Source organism: Zonotrichia leucophrys, chromosome 1, assembly GCF_028769735.1.
Source record: "Zonotrichia leucophrys gambelii isolate GWCS_2022_RI chromosome 1, RI_Zleu_2.0, whole genome shotgun sequence".
NCBI lineage: Eukaryota > Metazoa > Chordata > Aves > Passeriformes > Passerellidae > Zonotrichia > Zonotrichia leucophrys.
The window spans coordinates 61,861,310-61,887,354 of record NC_088169.1 but is presented as its reverse complement, the minus strand read 5'-3'; the positions used below and the strand labels follow the sequence as shown (position 1 = coordinate 61,887,354).

At 39.6% G+C, this 26,045-nt stretch overlaps 1 protein-coding gene across 1 annotated transcript in view; it reads right to left on the bottom strand.

The window, feature by feature from the left end:
* GTF2F2 (general transcription factor IIF subunit 2) overlaps positions 1–25,019 on the bottom strand; it is a 77,721-nt gene extending 52,702 nt beyond the window's left edge. Inside the window, exons 1-5 of the mRNA XM_064714541.1 lie at positions 24,857–25,019; positions 18,318–18,391; positions 17,796–17,814; positions 16,893–17,037; positions 10,275–10,313 (exon numbers count right to left, since the gene is read on the bottom strand). Of these exons, the coding sequence (XP_064570611.1) occupies positions 10,275–10,313; positions 16,893–17,037; positions 17,796–17,814; positions 18,318–18,391; positions 24,857–24,922 (343 nt within the window). The 5' untranslated portion in view covers positions 24,923–25,019. The remainder of the gene's footprint in view (positions 1–10,274; positions 10,314–16,892; positions 17,038–17,795; positions 17,815–18,317; positions 18,392–24,856) is intronic.
* Positions 25,020–26,045: the final 1,026 nt, after the last annotated feature.

Here is a 26,045-nt window from a genome sequence, read left to right as displayed (position 1 = left end):
AAATCTTTTAACTGATATTTTAAACAAAGTTTTAATAGTTTCTATATAACAACTGTAACTAATTTAAACACAAGTACTACAAACCAACAATTTCACAAAAGCAAGCTGAAAAATCATCACAAAAGGCAAGGAGAAGCAGCACTAACTCTAAGTGTTGTTTGTCATTGAAACCAATCATCATTCAGAGCTTATACGAACCAAAAATTCAAGTAAAATGCTTATAAAGAAAGGAAAAAAAACCAACTAAGTAGTCTCCCAAAACATTGATTTTATACAGGAAAAAACCAATGTCAACAAAAGGCAGTACAATCCATACTAGAACTGACAACCAAGGAAAACAGCTAACAGAGACAGGCTGAAAACAGCTGTGGTTTGGATTTTAGGGGGAACAAATCAATCCTAAGTATGAAGGACTGAGAATACAAATGCAAGGTCCACTTAACCCTCAACATGAAACTCTTTTTCACTTTTAACACACAACAGGTGTTGTTAACTAGGTCCCTTGCTAGAGATGAATTAATACAGTGATGCTACATCTCCAGACCAGGGAGCAGTGACTGAAATATATTCCAATATGATTTTATCAAATGGGGGAATTCAACCTCTCTAGAATACTCCATCACAATAAATACACTGTCTAGAAATTATGATGATTTCTATCTAGTCCTCCTGTTACAGACTTACAGTTCACAAAAAATGTGGTTCTATAAAAAATATGGTTCTAAGTGGAATTTTTCCAGACTCTAATGTTTAAAAATCAGATTACTTTACATTTCAGGCATAGAAGCTGAAGAACTGTCCATGTATCCCAAAACTTCTCTGAATTTGTCCAAATGCATTAATTATACACACACAAAAGATACACAGTAAAATACTATTGTTTACATGTGCCACCAGCATGTGTCATCTTCCCTCCTCCCCCTCCAAGCTATTTTCAAATTGAGGTATTAAAAAAATCCTCATTAACCACTACTCTTGTACTTGCAGGACTTCTGTGAAAAGCAAATGTGAAAGCTTCCCTAAGAGAAATACAAAATCCTGTTGATTTTTTAGGACAAGAACTATAAACACAATCATACAGAACAATTACATGAAATGCCCTTTGTAGATACAATTCTCTACATGAGCAAGATAAAGTGGCAAGACAACCTAAAAAAGCTCCATAATGAATCCACAAGTTTTAAAGCAGCATGCTCACAGCGCTGTCAAACACACAGCCTGCATCAGCACAAAGTCTGGAGGAGGCTGTTGCTCCTGGGATGTCAATCCATTTGCACTTAAACACTTTTGATTATAACCTTCATTTGTCCTGGGTCTTTGACTAAAATTTAAAATGTAATTGCAGCTGAAGAGAAGGAAGGTGAAAACCAATTTTTATTTCAAACAATTAGTATGTGTTAATTAAAATATGTTGTGGTTGCTCGCCTTTCAGTTAAGTTCTTAGGAGGGCAAACACCAAGAAATCAATTGTTAGCACTCCCCTATCAGAAGGCAGCACCAGTTTTTTATTAGAGCATGACTTGTGCTCATGAAAAATCAGTAGACAATTTGATGGGTCTGCATTTATTGTAGAAAATATTTTCAGAATATAAGTTATTTATAAGCTGATAATCATAGGTAACATGGAAACCATCTGAAACATCTAAGAATATTGTATAGCTATTCATAAAATATTTATTTGCCGGGCTTTTGGTTCAGAGTATCTACTGCCCTCTCAAGCTATGAAAGAGAACTTTGAAAAAAAAAGGTTTTTTTAAATGAAAAATGTACTTCTCTAATCATCATTAAAATAAATACCTGTGTTGTTTGCTTGGTTTATTGCAGATTGGTTTGTTTGGTTAAAATTCAATGATTCATTACCTTCATTACCTTACGTAATTTTAACTGGATTTTTTTAATATTTCTGTGTAAGTAACACTGACTTCTGTGGCAGACATGTCAAGTCATCTGCTGCACCGCTAACTCCAATCTTGTTTCTTTTCCCTTTTTCATGAGCAGTGATGCATTTCTGCAAGTGTCAGGGTTTGAAATTTTTACATGCTACCTCTGATCGAAGGCACCTCCGCTCTTTGAATTACACAGCAGAAAGGAACATGGAGGTAAAAAATTTAATTCCCTTCCCTGTTCAGACTAAACAAATCCACAACTGTCTTGAATCATGCCATATCAGCTACAATTAGACACTTCAAACTAGATATAAACCTGAGCAATTTTTCAGGGTGGGACTGTCATGTTTTGGTATATGAAAAGAAAAACCACATAAAACCTCAATACTGTAAATAATGTTTCCTTTGTACTTCATAAACATACTAAATATAACATAAATATATTTTGCATATGTTCAGTCAGGTGGATACTTGTGTTCCATCACAGTAGGATGAGCCAGAAAAAGTACCCAGTTATGCATCAGCTACCTTTTCTGTCTTTTCTTTAAAGCTGGAAATTTCATATTCAGTAAATGCTATGACAATATGAAAGCTGCAAAACCAAGGGCTTAAGTCAGAAATACCCACAGTTGTTCTAACAACATTACATAATATATGATGTGCAGGCAAAATATTTTTATTCTCCTTTATCTCATTAAGACTTGGATCACAACAAACTTACAGAACTGCCCTACAAGTATCAGAAAGGAATGACAATTACCATAATTTCTCTGATGATCTTCAACTGCTCCAGTAGGAATAAGAAGGAATTTCCCCCCATTTCCCCAAGAAGGCACTTAACCTGCTCCCAGGCTTGGTCAGCTCTGCTGGCCTCACTGCCTGTTTTGTCAGGTGAGAAAACACATCACCAAGCAGAAAGGAGAGGCAACTGAAGGCAGGACTAAATTGCATAGACTACAAAAAAATGTCCTTATGACCCTATTAATTTCTTGAATGACTACTCATGGAAAAATATAAATAGCTGCCAAACTAACCAAAATACTGACACCTGGATGTTTGCCTTTTCCCAGTGGTGGAGGAGAAGCCAAGGACCCTATCACACTTGGCAGTACACTGGCATAAGTACCAACCATATGGATTTCTATTGACAACAAAACCTACAAGTGGCTGCACTATGTCAGACTAAAGCCTGTTTTAGGCCAGTTTTCCCTGGTGACTGGGAACTGTTTCTAAACCCAGAGACTTCACATGTCTGGGAGAACCCTCATTTTTGATCCTTTGACCCTCACATTCTTTCCCTCGTCTTGTTCTCTCCTCCCATCATACAGATATTTTTCATATTTGTTTCACTGTACCCCTTCTCCTCATCAGGCCAGTTGTGGGGCTTTGTCAGGGATGCCTGGGAAAGAATAAATACTAGGAAAAATATATACAATGCCTGCTCAAAGTATTTCTTCAGTCTCTAACCAGTCTTACTGCCCAATGACTTCTAGAGTTAGATGTGGTTTCTGGAGGTAGTCTTGATGCTGTGAAATACAGAGGCTGCACAACAAAAGGTCAAATTGCAGCTCTAGTTCTGTACCTTCAGTACTGACTCACCCACTGACCAGTGTTTCACAGCCTCATAATTGCACTATTGATGTTTTCAAATGCTCATGCCTTATTTTTTATTTTTTTGCATTTGTACCTATTACAACTGTTTAAGTGACAACAGGTCACTTCTTTTCTACAGTAGGTAAAAATTACATCATTTGCAGAAAATCAGTGGCATTTTTATTTTCGCCTCTTAAAAGCATTACAAGGTTTCCACTCAGTAAGGTGAGAAGAGGTTAAGAGAATTGTCTTCTTCCCCCACTCCTCATTAGTATACAAGCAGAATAAGGGCAGGCAACAAAAAATACAATTTAATAAGAGCAGTGTCTAATGCATTCATTTATTTGTTTGTCACGTTGCCCTACTACTACTGACTGATAAATCAGGACTGGGGATGAAGAGCACAAGTTCACTTGGGTCTGTGACAAAATAAGTACTATTTTCCTAGGCTGGATCATCTTTGCAAAATAGCTATTACATAAACCTAACATTGTCTGCTGCCCTGCAACACAGGGTAGATTGACAGGAAAGTGACTACTAGTTAAAAAAATGAAGGAATCCTTATATAAAGAGAGAGGCTTGCATAATTTACTGTTTTGAAACAAAATCAATAAATAAGGCACAAGAAATTTAGGATCAGAAAAAATAATATTTTGGAGTTTGTTTACATTTGAAATAGACATTCTGTAACTACTATGTATTAGTATATCACAGAGAACATTGTCTCAAAACACTGCCTCTGTAAATCATCATCATTCCCAACAAAATGCCAGAAAACAAGCAGTATGGCAAGGACTGGGGAAGGTAGGAGGAAGATATATGATGACACCTGAGGAACATGGATGAGCAAGCACTCCAAAAAAGCAACTGCAGTTGCCTTTCCTTCTGAAATTGTGCAATATTCTGTAGAACTAGACAGTTGATTTCTTTTCCCAAGAATGTCTGTAGTAGGAGTACCACACACAGCTAATGCAGCAGTCTCCCAAGAAGCTGTTTCTATCTGTGCTGTTCAAAGCTGGTACAATAATTATAGCTGTAAACAGCAGCTACACATTTAAAACACCATTACAACATGATGATATGCAAGCTCAACATGCTAGGATTTCAAAACCAAGTTGTTAGAAGACGACTCCTATAAATTGAGTCATTCTGAATATCTATAAGATTCTCCTGATAATGCTAAAAATTACAATACTGCCTCATTCACTGGCAGTGTGACTTAGGGGGACATAACCTTGGTTTACAGATAGTTCATGAAAGCCATCATCTTTCTGGGCATTAAAGGAGTATTCCACTAGTCCCACCCCAAGCATTATTTTAGTTTTCTGAAAAGCTAGATCTCTATGATTTTCCAGTATACACCTTTTTTTTCCTTTGACACGACCGAACTTTCAGGGGCAGCTTTGTTCCAGGTATGGAGAGCCTGCCTTAACCAAGGCACAAGGTCTCCTTGCTCACAGCTCCTGAAGAGAGATTTGGCATCCTGTGTCAGGGGGTAGCACTTTATCAGCAACAGAAATACATCAAGGAGATGAGAATTCAGATTTAAAAACCAAAGGCTGCCTGCTGGGGAAATGCCCCAGGAAGATGAAGTTCCAAGGGGCTTGCTAGAGTCTGGAGTCTGATGCTCAGGGAAGTCTGCAGTGTTGGCTCCCCCAGCTGTGAGAATGAGGGGAGAGAAGTGTGGTGAGAGAGCCTATGAGCACTATGAGATGAAGAGAAAGGGACTCAGCGTCACTCAGTGTCAGCTGAGGGTCTTGGTTTTGTGATGAAGACACATGTTCACACAGTGCAACACTGAGGTTATACAAGTAATGTCTAATAATCCTGAAATTAATAAATAAATAATGGACAAAAAATCTTACAAAATTCTCTTTTTGCTTTTCATATGCCAGCTTTCAAAGAGGCAATTTTCTTTATTGTAGCAGAAGTCAGAGGAATTAACTTTAAAAAAAATTGTTAATAGAAAACTTCAAGCTACAAATCTCCTGCTGCATCTCCATAGAAAGCTATTTGTTAGCTCCTAGGAGATTCCTGATTTTGTACCATAGCGAACAGATAAAGTGAAAAAAAACCAGGTCAGAGGTGGATACGGACTCTCTCAATCAGGAAGAAAAAATAAGCAAACAAACTAGCAATGAACAGGCTAAGCATGAAAAAATGTAAACAGACAAGCAACTGCAACACCAAACCCAGTCATTTATTGCCTCTCTACTACTTAAATAAGGCCTTTGGCAAGTATTAGGGACAAAGCAGTACATTTCCTCAGCGCTGAAACTGGTAGTCTCAGAGGAGACAAATTAAAGGTCCTGCCAGTCAGGTTGATAAGAATCAGCTAAAGAGAGGAAAAGGTACTCTTGAGGTTAGGAGTCTTATCAATACTAACATTATCTAAGGCCTGCAGCACTGCCAGGTCTCGTGACATTTCCAACACATTTTCTAAAAAGAACAGCAAATAAAGCTCTTTTCCAACAGGGCAGAAATCTAACATGTAGGCTATCTTATGCCTTCCATATGGTGATAAAAGTCCACTTCTATAACTTTTCTGCCACAGCAAGATTATGATTTCTGAGTTTGCCCACAGAGTTTCTCTTTTTATTCACTTTGAAACTGACTCCTGCAAGCCTTACATGTCAGTCTTGTACTGGCCAAGACAGAAAACATTTGATTTTCCTCTGCCCTTTTGATCCATCATTCAAGGCTCTGAATTTGCAATACTCCAAAACTCTGAACCCATCAAATGTGATCAAACCCATCAAATGCTGGTAGGTGGGTGAACTGCAACAATCAGCAAAATACCTCACAGAAGACAAACACAAGTTGTGAAGTCATGATCTGCAATGCCCAGCATGACTAAGATTCCTGGGATTTCTCAAGAGTCATAAGGAAAACCAAGAACTCTGGTACAAGCCAAAAGCACACTTCTGTTTATTCATTACTTCTACAAGCTGGACATGGACATCTTAGGAGGACAAAATACAGTCATGGGATTAACTCCCATTGTTTTGTATCAGGTTCTGTTCTCAAGAGAGAAACTGACAATAAGTACATTCACTTGCTCAGACATACATGTTAGACTATTCATACAATACCCTAAATAAATAATCACACTCTAAGGGCACCAAGCACATTTGCACAAATTCTCAGAAAACTAACTCCAGTTAATGCTGGCCTACATTAAATCCATATCCTTTCGCTACTGTACCACTGCACCTTCCCTGTTCTTACACAATATTTACTATAACCAGCACCATAGGCCTTGACTACATTCACCTTAAAGCAGGAGTCATTGCTTCTTTGTGTGTTTCAACAGCTACCAATGGAGTCTCACACTGATTACAGTTCCTAGGAAGCTTGTACTTTAGGCTGTGTTGTATTTATCTGTCAACAAACCCAGTTATATTTCTAAGATAAAAACTGCTTCTGTGTCTTGAACATGGCAGCATCCAAATTATCTTCAACACTGAGTTGCAAGCTAGTATTTAAATTAAAAGTTACTGTTTTATTCCTCTTGACAATCAGTTTTCAGTTAGAATTTTGCTTTTGGAGTTTAATTAATATATGTTAACTGCTTGAAAGAGGACAAAATCAAACGTGCATTTAGCAGCTTTATACCATCCCATGTTATACTATAAGAAGCCTCTGTCTTTACAAAAAATTGCTGATTTTATCACAAGGAGGTCAGTGGTTATCATCATACTTACAATGAATTTCAGATATTCCAACATATGTATAATCAACATGTGAATCCTCTTTTTTTTACTACAATATCAAGAAATTAAGGAAGTGGTATCTACAAACAGTTTGAGTGTTGTATTCTTGTGTCTGCAGTCACATTCACACACTCACAATTGGTAACATTTCAATACTAAATTCACCCTATATTGTCTGTCTACATGCTCAAAGCTTGGACAACATTAAATACTCAGTTGCTGCCCCTGCAGCTTCCATATAATGCAGTTCCACAAGGACTGCACCTAACTGAATTTGCTCCTACATGAGAATGCATTTCTTTAGTGTATCATTCTCAGCAGACTACACAGGCTCAGAGCAGCAGCTTCTGAGTATTTTTATTGGGGGGGAGCAGGTCACACTTTATACTGGCACAAATGTTTGGTTTTCACAGCTTCTGTCACCACTGACAGCACTTTCAGGTAGGTGCAAGCAATGTCATAAACAAACAAGAGCCACATACACATATCTGGATTTAAATTGCTTGCTCATCCTCATATAGGACCAAGTAAAGCCAATCCTCATTTCTCTTTTCCTTTAGCTTAGTGTCTTATTTGCTATGCTCCTTTCACTTTTAGCATAAACCAGCCTTCAGGCACTAAACAACACTAGTTGAATCACCAAGCACTGTTTATCACAAGCTCTAAACAGATTTCTGTATGGAAAAACTGATCTAAAATGATCAAATGCAAAAGGAACTCAAATTTAGTTTAAGAGAACTTGTCTCACATACATCTTGATTCCTGAATATTTTGACTGTAAACATCATTCAAGATATTATAGATACTGAAGATTTTTCATGGGCTCAACCAACAGAGACACTTCATAGACGAAAAATCCACGAGGTCCTGTTAGGTAAAACACCATAATTTCTGGTTCTATAACTCTCCGAGCTGTGAATCACTAAAGGCTGGAAGAAGCTGGGACAGGTTCCTCAGAAAGGAGGCAGGTGCTCATCTCTGCAAACCTCCATGGTTAGGTTGGACAGGGGTCTGAGCAACCTGTTTTAGTTGGAGATGCCCCTGTTCATTGCAGAGGTGCTGGACTAGGTGAGCTTTAATAATCCCTTTCAAACCAAACTGTTCTATGATTCTATGAGAAGTATTTTGGGGAGGTACCATTGTGCTTCTACTCTGCTCTCACTCTCATCTCCAGATATCTGCTGCTGACCACCCCTGAGGACAGGACACCAGCCAGATGAACTTAGCTGTGATCCAGCATCACTCATAATCTCTCTCAAACAGCATCATGCAGAGTAGCAACACTATCATGGCATTTCTAGGTGGTTTACAAGTATCCCAATAATAAATGTGATTAGAAATGTCATACATAATACTAAGGATTTACAACCTTAATTGTAATAATTCCAAAGTTTGACAGCACCTTGCCAATGTAAACATCTTTTAAAGACGTAAATCAAACGGTTTTGGAATGTCATATCTCATTTACTTTCTTTACTTACTAACTATGACTAAACCTTACATGTTTTAATTTAGTAAGATCCAAAAGGATCTTCTTATGCTAACATGCTAAATAAAAACATAAAAGACATCATCTTTGCCTCAAAAGCACTTGATGTAGGCAAAGAAACAGCAGATTAACAGAAAAAATAAATACTACATAGCCTGAATTACCTGAGAGATAGTTTGGAAAAGGTAATCTGAGTTCCACAATGATTTTGAGAAAACAGTGAATAAGCAAATAGTGTAACTGATGGCTGAGAGCCCTCCTTTATGTGCCCCATGGTAAATACCATGACTCAGAGAGTGAATCCATATCCAGTTTGATTCCATAAAATGGATTTAGAACTTATCTTGTCAGCATATTTAAACAGCTCACACCATACAGTAATTAATTCTTCTGGCTGAAGCAGAAATACAAACAACTGAACACGTGGCCATCTTACACAACATTCACAGAACACGGAGGAGGCACCAAGTGAAGAGAGACAATTCAACCATTCAAACACAAATGAAAACAAAACAAAACCAAGAGTGCACCCTTACAACTAAAAAAACAACTAAATGGAAGTATCAAAATTCTGATTCATTTTAGCAGCTAAAATCTCAATATCTGATGCATAGACGTGAATCTCAGTCTTGCAGTGGTATAAAATGCCAATCTCTAGGAAGTACTCCTCCTTACCTTAAAACTGCCCCACAATTCACACAGAATCAGACTGAACAGGTTTTACCAATTAAATAGGAATTGCAAGCTATAAAACACACCTTGGATTCAGTACAAGTCTGCAGACTAACACCAGCCTTCTGACATGCTTAGGCCAGTGTAATAGAAGGAATCTCCATTTTACAAAAAATTCCCTGCTACAGAAAACAAAACCCAAACCCTACCTCTAGCCAGACACAAACTATACACTTTTGACAGTATTTGATGCTGAAAGGCAATTCAAAGATGTCAGATACTAGAAAAAGCAGACATCTCCATGTTTAATTGTCCAAAAAGTACCTTCAAGAAGACATTTCAAACACCCACTAGCATTAGAGTTTTGCTTAGGAAATTCTTTTAAGGAAAAGTAGGAGTTTGAAACTCTTTCATACCTTTCACATGAGCCATCTCCTCTCTGTGCCATTACCACGTAACAACTGCACTCCAGTCCCATTACTATTTAATCCATGTGCACCAGAGATAATACTACTTTTTATGGACTATTTTTATGACTGCTTAGTTTATGCAATTGAAATCAAAGATCTGAAAACATGTCACAAACTTTCCAACCTAAAGAAAAGAATTCAAACTAAAGGTAGACAAACAACAAATTGAAACCAAAAAAAATCTAAAACAACATTGCAAAGAACATTACATTCTAAACCTCTCCCTCATCAATCATTTTATTCCCCTTCTTTTAAATAAAAAATAGTAATAATTTAAACTTTTGGGCACAGCAGATAAACAGTTATGAAGTTATTTTTTAATGTTATGATATTCTACAAAATATTTTTAAAAGGCACTTTCTAAAATTTACCAATTTCTTAAGAAGCAAAACTGGAAATCTGCAGTAATAAGTAATTTCTTAAGTGCTTCAAAGAAAATGTCTGTACTCACCAGTACTGCCACTTTCTGATTTTTCTTCTGATTGGTTTTCTGGGAAAAAAAGTAAACAGAAAAGTAATCACAATGTTTCAGTGTTGATTATTTGAAATTACATCCAACAACTGGGTTGCAAAGTAAAGAATGATAGATTATGATAAAATCAAAATCACTGGCTTTGATTAATGTTTATAAATATACCTTCTGAGGAATAATTTGCTACCAGGAGCAACAAAAAAAGTCCTTTAGGGCCCAAACTCCCTCACAGCTTAAATGAGAGAACTCTACTGCACCTCTGACTGAGCTCTGCAAGAACAAAGTTACACATTTATATAAAATCAGTAGCAGGATTATGCTCAAGCAATGTACAGTATTCATTTCTCTCACTGGTTAGCCTAGACAAACATTTTTGGTTATTACAAAAATAATCAGGGTTCTGCAAAAAAAATGTTTTTAATTGGCATTAGGTAATTGTTTGATCTTGATCAAACTCTTCTCTACTCTTTTTACAGGCAATGGAAGAATTTATTTCTTCAAGCTTTTTCCTCTCTGATTATTTGTCCTATAACGATACTATGGTCCATTGGTATTTTTGTCAAGTACAACAAATACATATAATCAGAAACATTTCCTGTTCCACGCAGCAGAGAATCATATGTACGAAACAGACACAGTGTTGCAAAGTGACTTGCTAAAAAATTATCACTCTGGTGAATGGCAGAGTCAGACTCAGAAGCAGCTTTCTGCAAGAAATTCCAATCCCACATTTCAAGAAATGGCTGCCAGTAGATGTATTGTGGTAACCTGAGTTACAACCCCTACCAAGCCCTGTAAGATTAAACCCCTCCATTAATTTGTCAGTATTATATTTGACTGTTCCTCCTATATTTCTCCTTTTTATGCATCCTCTGATGCAGAGAACAAAAAGAACATTTTCACTTCCCTGAAACACAGTTAGAAATGGTAAAACATACTTGTCCTTTGCTTTCAACTCAGGCAAGTTACAGCTGTCATTACAAGCTATTTACTTACAGGCAAGAGTGAATTACTGCTCTAACTCAGAGAGTAATTTTCGAGTTCAGTTAGGTTGATAATTTTTGCCATTTACAGGCTGGGTATTAAAAGAACTGAAAACATGAAATATTTTAGAAAACCTTTTTCTTGCTGGCTTTGAAGGCTTCTGTCCCTCTTTTCTCATTGAGATATCTTGTGAGCCTGAGGACTAAATGCAAACATAAAAACCAGTATCTTCCAGCTTCTTTCTTTACACCAGGTGGCTGTCATTAGTCTCAGCACCTGCTTTCTCTATGAGAAACAATCATTATATGGCTCCTTCCCAGCCATGAGTATTCACAAAGTGAGTAAAGATCCCTGCCAACTTTCAGACGTACATCCAGGATAGCCTGTTTGCAGAAAACCAAGTATTTTCTCATTGATGTAATTTTTTGTGCATATTTGGCACAGTTACAGCATGACTTAAAATAAATGCCCAACCAATTCCTAACTCAATCGTAGCTTAATGAAGGAAACATTCAGTACACACACAAGAAGCAGAGAGGATGAAATAAAGAACATACAAACATACAAAGATACAAACACCTGTCTGAAGTGAGAAGCAAGATGGAACTGGATTAAAGCTGTTTAATTCCAACTCAGTTTCAATGGAAGACCTGAGTTACTTCACCGAAACTATTGCCAAATACATCACACTTGAACATTGCTAAGAGCATCTCTGATTCAAATGGCAATAAAGGTACTTCATGTCTACAGGGAAAGTGTGTGTTTTGGTATCTGCCCTCAACAGCAGGGACAAAAAACCAGACAAAATTCAAGTAAGAAAGTGTCATTTTTCTTCCTCATCATTAGACAACTCAGTTTTGTTATGATTAGGTCACAAGTTCTGCTTTAAAAATCTTCTCAGCATTAATATAATGAAGAAGGTAAAGGCAGTTGTACTACATCTACTGAATATACTTAATTAATGCAGACCACAGCTGCTCAGCCTCCTCTACAACATGCAGGAGTTGACAAACATCAACAGATTTGGGCTGGTTAGTTGGAGTTTTTTGTTGTTAGTGGGCTTTTTGCTGTCACTGTGGTAGTGGGTGGTGGTAGGATGTTGGTTTTTTACATATACATCAGTGAGACTGGAAACAAAAGGTATTTTAAATCAATGAAGTTTGCAAAAAGACTCTTCCCATCACACAGAGCCCATTTTAACAGACCTTGTATTTTGTGTGTTATATCCTCAATTGTTTAAATTTGTACAGGAATTAACAGTCTATAGTTTTAATAACAGAAATGAAAATAAAATTAGCTTATTCCTGCCAGCCAGCTGAACCTGCTTTACAGTACTTTTTTAACCCTCCAATAAGCATAAGTAATTAAATAAATATCATTTCCATTTTTTTGAAATGGAGAAGGGGTATGATGCAAACAACTGCAATTGTTTTCTAAATGGACTGTATGTCTCAATAATACACACAAAATTTTCAGCCATCAAAGTGATATCTGTAATTAAACTAGCTTGAGCCTCAAATTCTCCTTTTCTGATCAAGGTTTTCATCTTTATGGTTCTCAAAAATATTCGGAAATGTGCATAAATGCCATAGTTTTGAAAGGCTGCTATTGCTTCTATTACTCAGAAAAGACTGAAGTACAAAACAGAACAAAGAAGCATTAGGTTAGATCCCAAAATCTTCTGGAGACTGGACTATGTGGTGAAGTGACAGCCTGAACAGAAATAATTGGAAAGTACTGTTAATGTAGACAGGTGAATGTCAAAACTCCTCATCAGGGTGCTCTAAGATGGCAGAACAGTGAGGGTGTTTATTTCCTAAATAGCAGTCTGATGAGGAATTTCAGAATTCAGACACTTACCTAACAGAACTGGAAACAGTATTACAAGGCATCAAGATTCTGAGCACACTATATTTTACTGAGAATAATTAAGTGCAATTAAAGAAGAAACTGCTTTAATGAAAGGTTCTTATTAGGGTTTGTTCCCTTCACATTTCTTTAATGGCTGAACATAGCTGATATTTAAATACATATATATACAAAATACAGAATAAAAACCTCTGAATATTCATTTTTGCTGGAACACAATTGCACATTGTATGTTATATGGTAGGTGTGATTCATGTACGAACTCAGAAAAGGTCCTTTCATATATGAGAAGCTGTGTAAAGGAGAAAACCCCAACAATTCAAAACAATGGGAGAATTTTCAAGGAATGAGGGAATAAAGGAGCTGTTCTTGGGTACACAGGCAGCGTTACGTGAATTACTGAACAAGAACACAAAAAATAATTGAGTGTCACTAATTGAATTTCTGAAGGAGAGAAGGCTCAGGAAACTGAAGAAAAACAAAGGATTAAAAGCCAGCAATGTTCTGTGAAGCATGAAGCAGTGAGACAATCCATGCCTTAATGCTGCTCAGAAGCAAAGCTCTGATATGTGTTCTGTCAATGGAATTCTCTGAACACTTTTTACTTTCAGTAAGATGGAAAGAGCATGAAAGAATTTAAAGACGCAAAAATAGACATTACGGCTATCCCACTTATGGAGGGGGAGTTGTGAAGATATATTCAAAATTTAAATAAAATGAATCATCTTATCCAACTTTACAGAAATATCTTACACTTTATCTGTGTCTACAGTGTAAAATCTTCTCCTCCACCCATCAGTCCTTTACAGTCTGGGATGCAATTGCCTGCCAAGGTCTGTGTTTTCACAACTCATATTAGTAGCACATTTTTCCAAAAACCAGTTCAATAAGAAACTTTTATCATTAGCTCTAGCAAAGCTGCAATTTTATTTCCATGAAGATCCAGCAAACCTAAACTATGTGTGGGCAGAAAAAATTAAGCAATGGGCAATTAAAGTAGTAAGGAAAGCAATGTATAATCATAATCAGAAAAGTCTGCAGTTAAATGTTTAACAAAAGTGTCTTCCCATTCCTTCAATGAGGAAAGAAACTGTTAAATTACAGTATTATCTTATGTTAGGATGTCTGCCAGCAGGAAACTCAGAAAACAATTTTAACCAAATATACCCTATGTATCAGACCCATGAATTGCCCCTAGATAGTTTCTAGCTATATGCACATATGAAGAATTCATTTTGTTCAATAAGACACATTAAAATATATGCAAAATCTTCTGCTTCTCACCCGCCAAAAAACCACAGCTATGACAGCTGATGACAAAGATGAGATAAAACGACTGGAAGCACAAATAGCATTGTAGCATAGCAACTGTTGATGTACATATGGTGATGTTTATGGAACAGAATGTAGTTCATATTTAATGCAGAAATAACACCAAAACCAGCCTAGACAGCAAGACCTAGACAGCAAGAGACAAGTGTGCTTTGGATCCCTCTGCAGATATGACACAAGCCATGCTTCCCACCAGCTCTGCTACACTCATGCTCAGGAACGCCACCACAGGCCTCAGTGATCTGCCCAGCAAGCAGACAATGCAATGTTCACATGTGCAACAGCCCTGCAAAGGGACTTTGCAACTACCACCATCAGAGTACTCAGAATTATTCACCAGGGCTATTTCAAATCACAGAAAAAAGAAAAGAAAATAAATGGGAGAAATCCCAGAGCTAATCCAAACAGATGATGTAGCACATGTGAAAGCCAGTACAGGCCAGATTTTTAACAGTATCTGGGATGGAAGGCATTTTACCAAGCTTCCTTTTAGCTCAGATACACATTTTGGACACAATAAATTGCACCTTAGAAAAGTCTACTGCCCATTAAGAAATACGGGACCACCAGAGATTTAGACATTTACAATGAAAGAACTAAAGGATTTCTCCCAACACTACAAGTAGGAGAAGCATAGTTCAGTTAAGACAAAGCAAAATAAAACCTACAGAAAATCCATTCAGAAGACTAGAAATTACATCAGGCAGAAAATATTAAATTACTTGTCAAATTTGATCTTTTTTGCTTGCTCTAAATGACCTGATGAGTCAATGTGAAGTGCTGAATTATCCAGAATATATAAACTGCCTACAGCATCTTCCAAGATCACAGCATATTTCAGAAAAGCCATCAAAAATACAGTCACTCCAACATAAGGATCCCAGTGTTAAAGGACAACATAGAGAATAGATCTTAGGATATTCAATGTGTTTAAAAATATGGTGGAGGGGGGAAAAAATCACAAAACCCATAATCAAACAAAAACCCCACCCTGTACAAAACAAACCCAACTGCTTTATGCCATTTGCTCTGGTTGATTTGAGTCAGTCCTCAATAAGGGTATGGACTGAGAGCAGTAGTGCATGAAGCACTTTTTATCCATATTTCATTTGCCCAATTCTTCAATTGCACCCTTCTAGATGACATCTGCAGTTCCATACCAGCTTAATCTTTGGCCCATGGCTGAAACTGATATATTGCTTGTGTTACATGGTGCAGGTTAAAAAAAGAAAAAGGACACAACATGCTTTTCAGAAAAAATATGCTAATTATAACATGAAGACTCATACTGATCTGTGAACCTAGGAATGAATGAATTTCAATTTGTTATTATTGCCTTACTCTGGATTGACTGATGTGCAAAGATATGTAAATTCTTACTGACTGTTTTTTCATGGTCAGTATAGTCGGTTTTTCCATGGGGATTTTCTGGCATCCAATACAGCAGCAGCCTTTCCTTCAGCTGGGACATTTGTACAGTCCACCTTTCAGACACCTGTTTTCCCACCAGCCATAGTTCACTTTGAAATTTGTTGAAAATGGACATGGAGCTCAAAACATGCCTACACATTTAAGCACATGAATGTAACCTCAGAAATATGATGCCTGTAAAGAATCTGACTGGAATTTGGAATATTCGTGTCATGTTCATTTTGCAAAACAAAGAAATTCAAGCAAGAAAAGCACAGTAAAGTATATTTTTGACTGTACTGTCACTGTACCAACTTAAACACAAGATCAAAATATTTTAGCCATTTTGCATTTAAATTAGTTTCAGGAAAACACATTGACTTCACGTTATGCTTGCTAATCTCAAACAAAAACAATTTTGACAGGGTCTATGCTTAGTCAGTGCTTCATCCCAATCATTTCTCATGTAACTAACCACCCTTTGCTCCCAGTTAAAATAATAACTTGTACTCAGTAAATCCACAGTCCTCAAATAACCCTTTCTAGTTGCTGAGAAATGCACAATATTTAACTGATTAAATTTTAAAAAATGAACAGAGGAAAAATCAGCATTCTTACAGAATTGTATTCACAGCAGAGACCAATTTAAGGAGAAAAAGCCAAATACTAGTTCATACAAAAAATACGTGGGAACACAAAACCATGCTTTTTCAGTCAAAACCCTAAAGGAGAATGTACACAATGTACTTCACTCTGCACTGCATTCCACATTCCCCCCGCTCTCTCCAGCAGACTCAGAGATGAAATGTACATGATAACCCCAGAGAACTTAAATCAGCTGCTCAATCACACAAGTAAACAGACAGACACAAAAAAATTACAACAGCGTTATCTATGCAGAAAACACCAAAATCTGACTTACGAGTCTTTTATCTTTTATAGCACTGAATTATTGAAAGCACACATACTGGAAAAGTCATAACAACTTTAATTCTAACTTACCTACTGAAGTTTCTGTGAACACTGTTAAGGTCTGTCCTCCCACACTTTGCAGAAGAAATGGATGTTCCCTTGGTGCACTGACTGAAGCAGGCTTTCCTCCAATATCACTGATGCTTGCAAGCTCTTCATTCAAAGTAAATGACACCTAACAGTCACAATTGCCACAGTGTTACCAAACAGACTCAATTACACTGTTTCCCAAGTTACAGAGAAACAAAAAAGAGAGAAAACACAAGTAGTATAGCATATTTCTATTTCAAAAATAAAGAGTAATATAAGAGTCCTTCCACACTGATCTCTTGTCGAAATACAGAATTCAAAGCTTTCATGTACTAAATGAAATTTACTCAGCTTTCAAAAAGTTGTAAATTACCTCATCCTGAAGTCAGAGAACAACTTGATTTTACTTGTTAAAATACATGGCATAACAGGTTTTCAGCCATCGCTCAGTATGAGTGCTGAAAAATGTTTTGCACAGCCAGCTGAGTTCCAGAAAAAGTGCTGAAGTACCACATAAAGTGTTACTAGCCTGGGACTCCAGAATTGCATACAGCCCAGAAGAGGTTTAAACACAGCTCCTTTGCCACTCAATAGAGAAGCTAAGGAAGCTTGAAGAGGGATACTTCACACCAGCACCACATGCCTTTCCTGTGCATCCTCCTCAGCCTTTTGTACCAACACACCTCAAAGTGTCTGAAGAGAAGGTAAACAAAGTGAGGGAACAGAGAGACCTGATGCAAGTTACACAGGCATCTATGGGCAGAGCTACTAACAGAATTCTCTCCTCCTGATTCTGTGCTACAATGCTTTGCTAGAGGTGTAACAAAAAATATGTGACATTAGAAACCAGCACATTTTAAACACTTTTTAGAATTCAAAACATAAACTTTAGCAATTACTTACTTCCGTTCTTCCTTGATTTCTGAAAAAGAAAATATTTAATAAATATATAAATATTTGTTAAAATAACTAATTATATACATATTGAAATATTTAATGTTTCCATAGCCTAATTCCTCAAGTTTAGCTTTCCTGATTAAAAAAAGCAAATTCAAATTCTAGTTTTTTTATTTATCTTTGGGGCTATTCAAATTTTTGTTATGCTGATGCCCAAGAATAAATGGGAAAAGTCAGCATGTGAAAACAGAAGCAGCAAAATAACATATGTAAATAAAACCAAATTCTGCAATTAGGTTTCCTTAAACCTAGGAAATCAAACCTCCTGTAACGCGACAGAGTGACTCCCCAGTATAATTTTGTACAATTTATATTCCTAATCACTACACAAGCAAACACTGATCATGTATCAGAGAAATATGGACACTGTTGGCAAGAAAGAGGATTATGACTTAGAACAGGTGCAACATATTCTTATTTTACACAGGTAAATTCTAAGAAATGCAACCAGTAAATGTAAAGGCTTACTTGACAATCCTTAGTTTTCCCACTTCACCTCTTCCTGAAGCTTTACTCCACTGTTGTGACAAGTATTTGGGGACCTAAGAGAAGACAACAGAATTCAAGAAGAGCAGATTTTAAAATACCATAGAAACTGTGTATGGGTAAATACTTTAAATGCTTTTACCTTGACCACTTCAGAATAAAGTATGAGCTAAATATAGTAGACAATAGAGAACCATAAAGGGTTTTGATTGGCAGGGGCCTTAACAGACATCTAGTCCAAAACCCCTGCAATGAGCAAGGACATCTGCAATTACATGAGTTTGCTCAGAGTTCTATCCTTCCTGACCTTGAATGCTTCCACGGATGCCACATCCACAACTTGTCTGGGCAACCTGTACCAGTGCCTCACCACTCTCATTATAAAACATTCCTTCCTTACATCTAGTCTAAATCCACCCTCCCTTCACTTAAACCCATTACTCCTTGTCAAACTGCTACAGACCCTACTAAAAACTGTTCCCATCTTTCTCACCAGCCCCCTTGAGGCACTGGAAGGCACCTGTAAGGTGGCCCTGGAGCCTTTTCCTCTCCAGGCTGAGCAGACCCAGCTCTCTCCATGTGTCTTCACAGAAGAGGTGCTCCAGCTCTCTGATCATCTTTGGGGTCTCCTTCACACCTGCTACAGCATGTCCACATCCTTCTTATGCTGGGGGCCCCAGAGCAGGACACAGCAATCCTGGGGGGATCTCATCAGAGCAGAAGGACAGAATCTCCTCCCTTGACATTCTGCCCACACTGCTTTTGTTGCAGCCCTGGACAGAATTGCCTTTCTGGGCTGCAGGTGCACATTGCCAGGTCACATCCAGCCTCCCACCTACCAGCACTCCCAAGTCCTTGTCCTCAGAGCTGCTCTCAGTCTTTCCTCTGATACTGTGCACTGATACCGGGGGTTACCCCAACTCAAGGGCAGGACCTTGTGCTTGGCCTTGTTGAACTTTATGAAGCTCATGCAACCCCACTTCTGGAGCTGTTATATAGACATACATGCACACATATACATAAATACACATATGTGTATATATATTCAGTTAGAGAGAGCAAAGAGAATAATGTAGCACAAAAAATAACACCAATGTAGAGTCTCAAATGAGAGAAAAATCTTAGTAACTTCAATCTCAAATGCTACTATCCAATCATAAAAGGCAGAAAAAGATCAGCATCAAATTCTTAAACTAAGGAGTGTCAATATTTTATCAGATAAAATTGTACTTTTAAATATTCATTAGAAATGATCATCTCTCTGGGAAAAAAAAAAATCAACCAACCAATCCCAGCGATGACAAGTTAGGCAATTTCTGGAGTGAAGGGAAGGCTTAGAGTCAGGGAACCTCAAACATGTTGAGCAGTAAACCACAGCCTACTGCCACTCCTCCAACAGCAGAACCACGCTAGGCAAATCTGCCTCCCATCACTCATTCCCAGCTCTTCACTGCACTGGGCAAAGTCTTTGAGCAGCTGGCCAGTATGTGGAAAGAGCAGACTGACCTAGCTAAGAGGAGTGGGTGACTTCTATCTTTTAGTTGGGCTGATTTTGTGTTTAGCAGGTGGAACAACCAAAGCAGCACCTCAAGCTATTTTCCAGAACAGCTGCACAAAATCGTGATTAGTCCAGGGACAGAAACAAGACCTGAATAAATGGAGAATTAAAAGCTGCTGCAGTGCTGTTACCTCACCTATACACCACTTCCTTCAGTTGCAAAGGCTGTGGTATCTGCAGCATCGGGTGACCTGGGCTCAAAATGTACAATAAAGGCCTCTGGAAAGAAGCACACTCCTCAGAACTTCACAGCCATGTTCTTCACTGGCACAGCAAAATTTGTCCTGGCTCACACAGTCCACAGCTACTGGAAACATCTGTGCCCATGTGGAAAAACAATGTGAGGCACAGCCAGTAGTGAAGAGAAATACACTAAGCTATGCCTGCGGCATTTTCTGTTTCAAGCAGCAAAGAAGCACTTGGAAGCCTAATTTTTGTCTTGCACAGAGTAAAACTAAACACAGCTGAGGAGAAAAGGAGCCTGTTCCAATAACTTACTGACAAAGAACAACCTCCTAACTTCCTGAAGCTCAAATTAAGTTAACACTACCTTTGCACTTATCAGTTCTTCAAGAACTCCAGCTCTTGGAAATGGTGCTTAGTTAGTACTTTTAGCTTTAGACTCACAGCACCCCATGAAGTACCTGTAGAAAAACTACAAAATCCAGATGCCTCCAACTCCTCAGACAAACGAAATGATAGTCCAGGTTCCCATAAAGTTCAGACAACTTTGGTCAAAAACACCACAAAAGCACAACAGAAAACCATGAATTGGCACAATCTATTGATATATATATTTCCAGTTTTCAAAGTAGTAACTTTCTACAACAGATTCCATGCCACATCAGATACTGTTTTCTTTCTAAACTCAAGATAAATGCTATGACATGCTCCAGCTACTCAACAGAAGTATTATTACATGCTTGCACCTAATCTCTATTTATACTGCCAGATAATAAGGTAGATGCACATTCAGTATGAGTGGACAAGGAGTGAAGGGCTCTTATGGTGTTAAAATCATTGACTTGCTATATAATACATTCAGACTGGGAATTAAGTCAGATTAAGAGGTTGCAGATCAATCATACTGCATAGGAAAATCTCAAAGAGTGCATTTAATCATCTCTCTGCTGGCCTACCTGCAGTCAAAGGCCATGCAGAGAAAGACAAAGGCTGTGATCAAAGGATTACTTCCAGCTATCCATAGGTACTTCAGCTAAAACCAGGTGCTACTCACACACCCACATGCTAATGACATAAACAATCAGGAAAAACTAAAGTCTTAAATGCCACAGACATCTTATTTTGTACCTTTCTTTTAACTTTAACATAATAATTATGGTAAAGAGTCAGGTTTCAAAATCTTAACAATCCTTGAAAGAATACACAGAAATCAAGAGCAACCTGTTTTACAGGGCAGAATTTTCACAGATCCCACAGGAGGATTTTGAGAACTGCATGTGCACAGAAAGACTGACCTGTGGACAGAATGCCTGCCCAATGAAAGGCAACTGAACACAGCCTTTCAGGACAAGTGGTCTTTATTCTGGGGTTTGTAGGTAAGAACACTCTTCTCTCCAAAAAAAGAAAAAAATGACAGTTTGATCACTAGAACAAATCTGACATACTAAGGAGCATCACTCCAAGCCCTCTTCCCACTGCTGCTCTCCTCTGCTGCTCACACCACAGCACTGCCCAGGCTGCAGCACACACCAGGCACTCTACAGGCAGTGTGGGACACGAGGGCCCCTGCTCCACTCATCTCTTCAGCCTGGGCACAGCTTCCTACCCCCCCTGAGAAGGGAAAACTCAAGCAGCCCCTCTCTGTAACAAACTACTTCCACTTTTCTGCAAAAAACTAAATTAGCTCTTTCTCTATATAGCAATACATACACAGTGCATACAACAGAAACTAAGGCTGATGTCAGAGTCTATGTTTAAATTTTTCTTTGAAAATACAAACTAGAATTAAATAAAGATATCCTCTTTCTAGCTATAGAACAATGCAGCAGATTAAATTTAAAAATCTGACCAAGACACTCAGGGAACAAGAAAATTAACATTCTAATGGCAAACACTAAATGAGCTTCACTTTACCACGAGTACATAACCAAATAGTCTTACTATTTCTCTACCTTAGCTTTCACTGAAAACACAGAAATAAAAACCTAGTGCCTTTCTGGATTTGTACTAAAGTAATTCACTCTCTTTATGGTACCTCCTTTTACTGCTCATGCTTCTAAAACACTCACCACTGCATTTTTTTATTGTCTCTTAAGTAGTCTCTCTGGAATACTTCCTGCGCTAGCACAATGCATGCTAAAAGGAAATCAAATAAGCCAGGTGTTTTATTCCATCAGAGCTGAATGCTCTCTCCCCCAAAGGAAGGATAAATTCATCCTCATTGTCCCAGCTAGTGAAGATAAAAGTACAGGTACCATGCATTGTCTTGGAACTGAGCTGGAAGTCCTGCTAACAGATGTGGTTGTTTCCAAGCTCAAGTCCAAAGGAAATCAAAGGATAAAATCCTGCCTACCCCATGTTATGGTCTATCACTGTTAGCATCTTTTCAGTATTTTTTACTATCATTACAATACAAGAAGACAGATATAAGTTCAGAACACATGCATGAAGGACTACATCAACATTTACTTGGAAGAGTAAATACTCCAGCTTTCCTTTCAGTCCTGTTTTCTCATTAAACACAGTGGCACCAACTGTAAGCACAAATGTGCCTGAAAATTCCTTGCTTCAGGAAACACCAAACTGTATCAGACTAAAGGACAAGCAAGTTCAGCGTCCTGTCTCCAAATGCAGCCAATAGCAGTTACTTCAGGAGGAACATACGAAGAAAATTTATTTCCCCAGCATGCTCTTCTAATTTCTAGGGTGTTTTAGCAGACATGGGGTTTGGCAACATATTATTTCTAATCTCCCAATTCAATTTTCTTGCCTGAGTTTGACTAACTGTGTCTGAACTTCTGCAAAGTTTTGAAATTCAGAATTTCCAGCTGCAAAAAGTTCCAAAGTTTAACTGCACATTGTGCAAAACAGTATACCTCCTTGGCTCATGCTGAGCCCCACCAATGAATTAATCTGACACACCTCTAATTCTAGTGTTTGAACTGATTCTTTCCTGTTCATCTTTACCTATTTTCTTCCTTATCCACCCATGACATTACTCATTGCTTCAGAGCTCTACAAGACTTCCAAATCAATCCTCTTGCCAGCCTAAAAGGTAACAAAGCATTTAGGAGTTCCCTCCACAGCCATCACTCCTTGTTGCCAGGAGCAGACCTGGTTCTCTCCTCTGTTCTGTTCCCAGGTGCACTGTACACTTTCCATAGCAGGGGGGATGAGACCATGGCTACACAGAGCATTCCAGACAGAGGCAACATCATGGTACAATAATATTTTCTTCTTTGTTTTCTGTGTCTTTTGTAATCATGTCCAATGTTGACTCTGCTCATTTGACATGTTCTTATAGAGTTATCTCATTGTACAGAAAAAAGAAAACCACTCCTCCTGAATGACAACAACCAGCAGAAATCCAACTGCTGCATACCTATAATTAGGATTGTTTTTCTGTGTGCACACCAGATTAGATCTTTCAACCCTTAATTTCATCTGCCATTTTGTCATCCTGTCACTCAGCATGTCATGGTCTAGTTCTGCAGCTTTCTGCTGCCAGCAGTCACTGACAGTGCCCAGGAAAAGCTACCACAGTTACAGCACTTGCACGGTGCTTGTTGTGGCTTTGTGACACCTTTGTGACACTCAGGTGTCAGTACAGAGGAGGAACCAGATGCAGCAACCTGCCCACCAAAGCAAGTCTGAAATCCCCAACCATTTCTAAGGGCCACAGCAAGTTTTGGTAACTGAAGTGTGATAGTGTTACACCCCCCTCACCGCCCAGAACGAGTATCTGGGTACCCCCCTGTCCCCACAGGGTCTCTGAAGTTGATGGTCTGAACTTATCCCTAAAGCAGGAACGGGAGGAAGGAACTGCTTCTCTCAAAAGAGAATAAACATAGGTCTAGAGAAAGAGGAGCATGCCCAGAGAGGACTCGAAGCAGGCAGGACACAGGCTCCCCCATCAGCTTCAAGTTCCTCTTTCTGAAACAATGCCTGGTATTGGCAGCAAAATGTCTTGACAGCAAAGACACTGACTCCAGGGAACAGCGCAGGGCCAGCCTGTTAGTGGTGGCGCCAGACTGGAGTGCGGCCCTGCACCAAACAGGTCTGATTTGACACCCTCAGTACCTTTTCACAGCCCCTCCACCAGAGCTGTATTTCACTAGCACTAAAGAGAGCTGTAATGACAAGACACTGGCCTTTACTTTCCTTGTTGGATGTAGTTTTTATCAGGACGTGAATTTGGGCACACTCAAAACTTTTTCCAGCTCTCAAAGTTTTCGGGAAATAAAAGTTACACAGCCATGTTTGTTGCTCATCACAAACCACTAGCAAGAACAAGGAAGAGATGTCAGTGAAAAAAGAAAAAGATGTCAGAAAACAGTGACAGTGGTGAGACATTGGCACAAGTTGCCCAAAGAAGCTGTGGGTGCCCCATCCCAGGAAATGTTCAAAGCCAGGCTGGAAAAGCCCTTGAGCAACCCGGTCTAGTAGGAGATGTCCCTGCCCACCGCAGGGGGAGGTGGGACTGAATGATCCTTAAGGTTCATTCCAAGCCCTCAACATTCTGATTCTGTGTAGCTCCCCAGCAGCCCAACTTTCCCTGCGGTGTCTCCTTTACTCAGTGGGCATCCGGGCCCGGCCCCGCGCTGTCCCCGAGGAGGGGAACAGGCACAGTGGCTGTCCCAGGCCACAGGGCGAGCCCGACGCGGGCAACCCCGAACTCACGGCGCCCACCCCGGGCACGGCGGGGCGGGGACGCACGGAGGCACCCGGCCGCCACAGGCCGCGCTGGGCCGGGCCCGGGGCCGCGGCGGCGGCTCCTCACCTTCACCAGCCACATGCCGGTGTTCTGCTTGGCGCCGGTGAGGTCCAGCTCGCCCTTGTCGCTCATGGCGGGGCAGCGGCCGGGCCGGGCCGGGCGGCGGACGAGACGAGAGGCGGAGAGCGCGGCAGCGGAGCGCACCGGCACACGGCGGCCCGCGAGGGACAAACCTCCTCCGTTCGCACTGCACGGCGGGGCGGGCCCTCGCTGAGGCAGGGCCGCGGGTTCGAGTCCCCGCCCTGGAGGGACCGTGGGAAGGGGCGGGAACCCGTGGTGGCCGCAGGAAGTTCCAGTGTCACAGGGTATCCTGGGTTCGAAGGCACCCATAAGGATCATTGCATCAAGCTCCCGGTCCTGCACAGGACGTGCTCAAGTGTCACATCACGTGCCTGAGAGCATTGTCCAAATGCCTCTTGAGCTCTGTCAGGCTCTGCTGTGCCCCTCCCCTGGGGAGCTGTTCCAGTGCCCAATCACCCTCTGGGTGAATTACCTGTTCCTGTTACCCGACCCAAACCTCCCTTGAAAAATTTCAGGCTGTCCCTCCAGAATGGTCATGAGAGAAAAGAGATCAGTGTCTGCCCCTCTTTATCCCCTCATGAGGAAGCTGTAACTGTGATGAGGGCTCCCCTCGGTCTCCTCCAAGCTAAACAGACCAAGGAAGCTCAGCCGCTCCTCATACAGGTTCCCTGCAAGACCCTTCACCATCATTGCCCTCCTTGGGCCATTCTCCAACAGCTTCATGTCCTTCTTACACTGCAGCACCCAAAACTGCGCACGGGATTCAAGGTGAGGCAGCACCAGCGCAGAGCTGAGCAGGAAGTAATCCCCTCCTGGTACCAGAAGAGTTATCCCAGCATAAATGATCTAGGGGAACTGGAGGAGAAGCCTGGACAGAGGAGGCACTACCATGACAGTGCCCTTCTGTTTGGGAGGGAAATGGTGGCTAGAGGAGCAGCTCCTGTGAAAGGGATCAGAGCATCATGGTGTGCCCAAAGGCCACAAAAGTGAGGAAAACACAGCTGGTGAATGAGTTCCTGGGAATAAAAAGTAGAGATTTAAGCTTAGCTTCTCAGAAAGGGAACTCACGAGGAAGTGTTGGAACAGGCTGTCCGAAGATAGGGGAGCATCTCAGACACTGAAAATGTCCTATGTCAAGAGAGAGAGAAAGCACCTGCCCATCCTACTTTGAGAT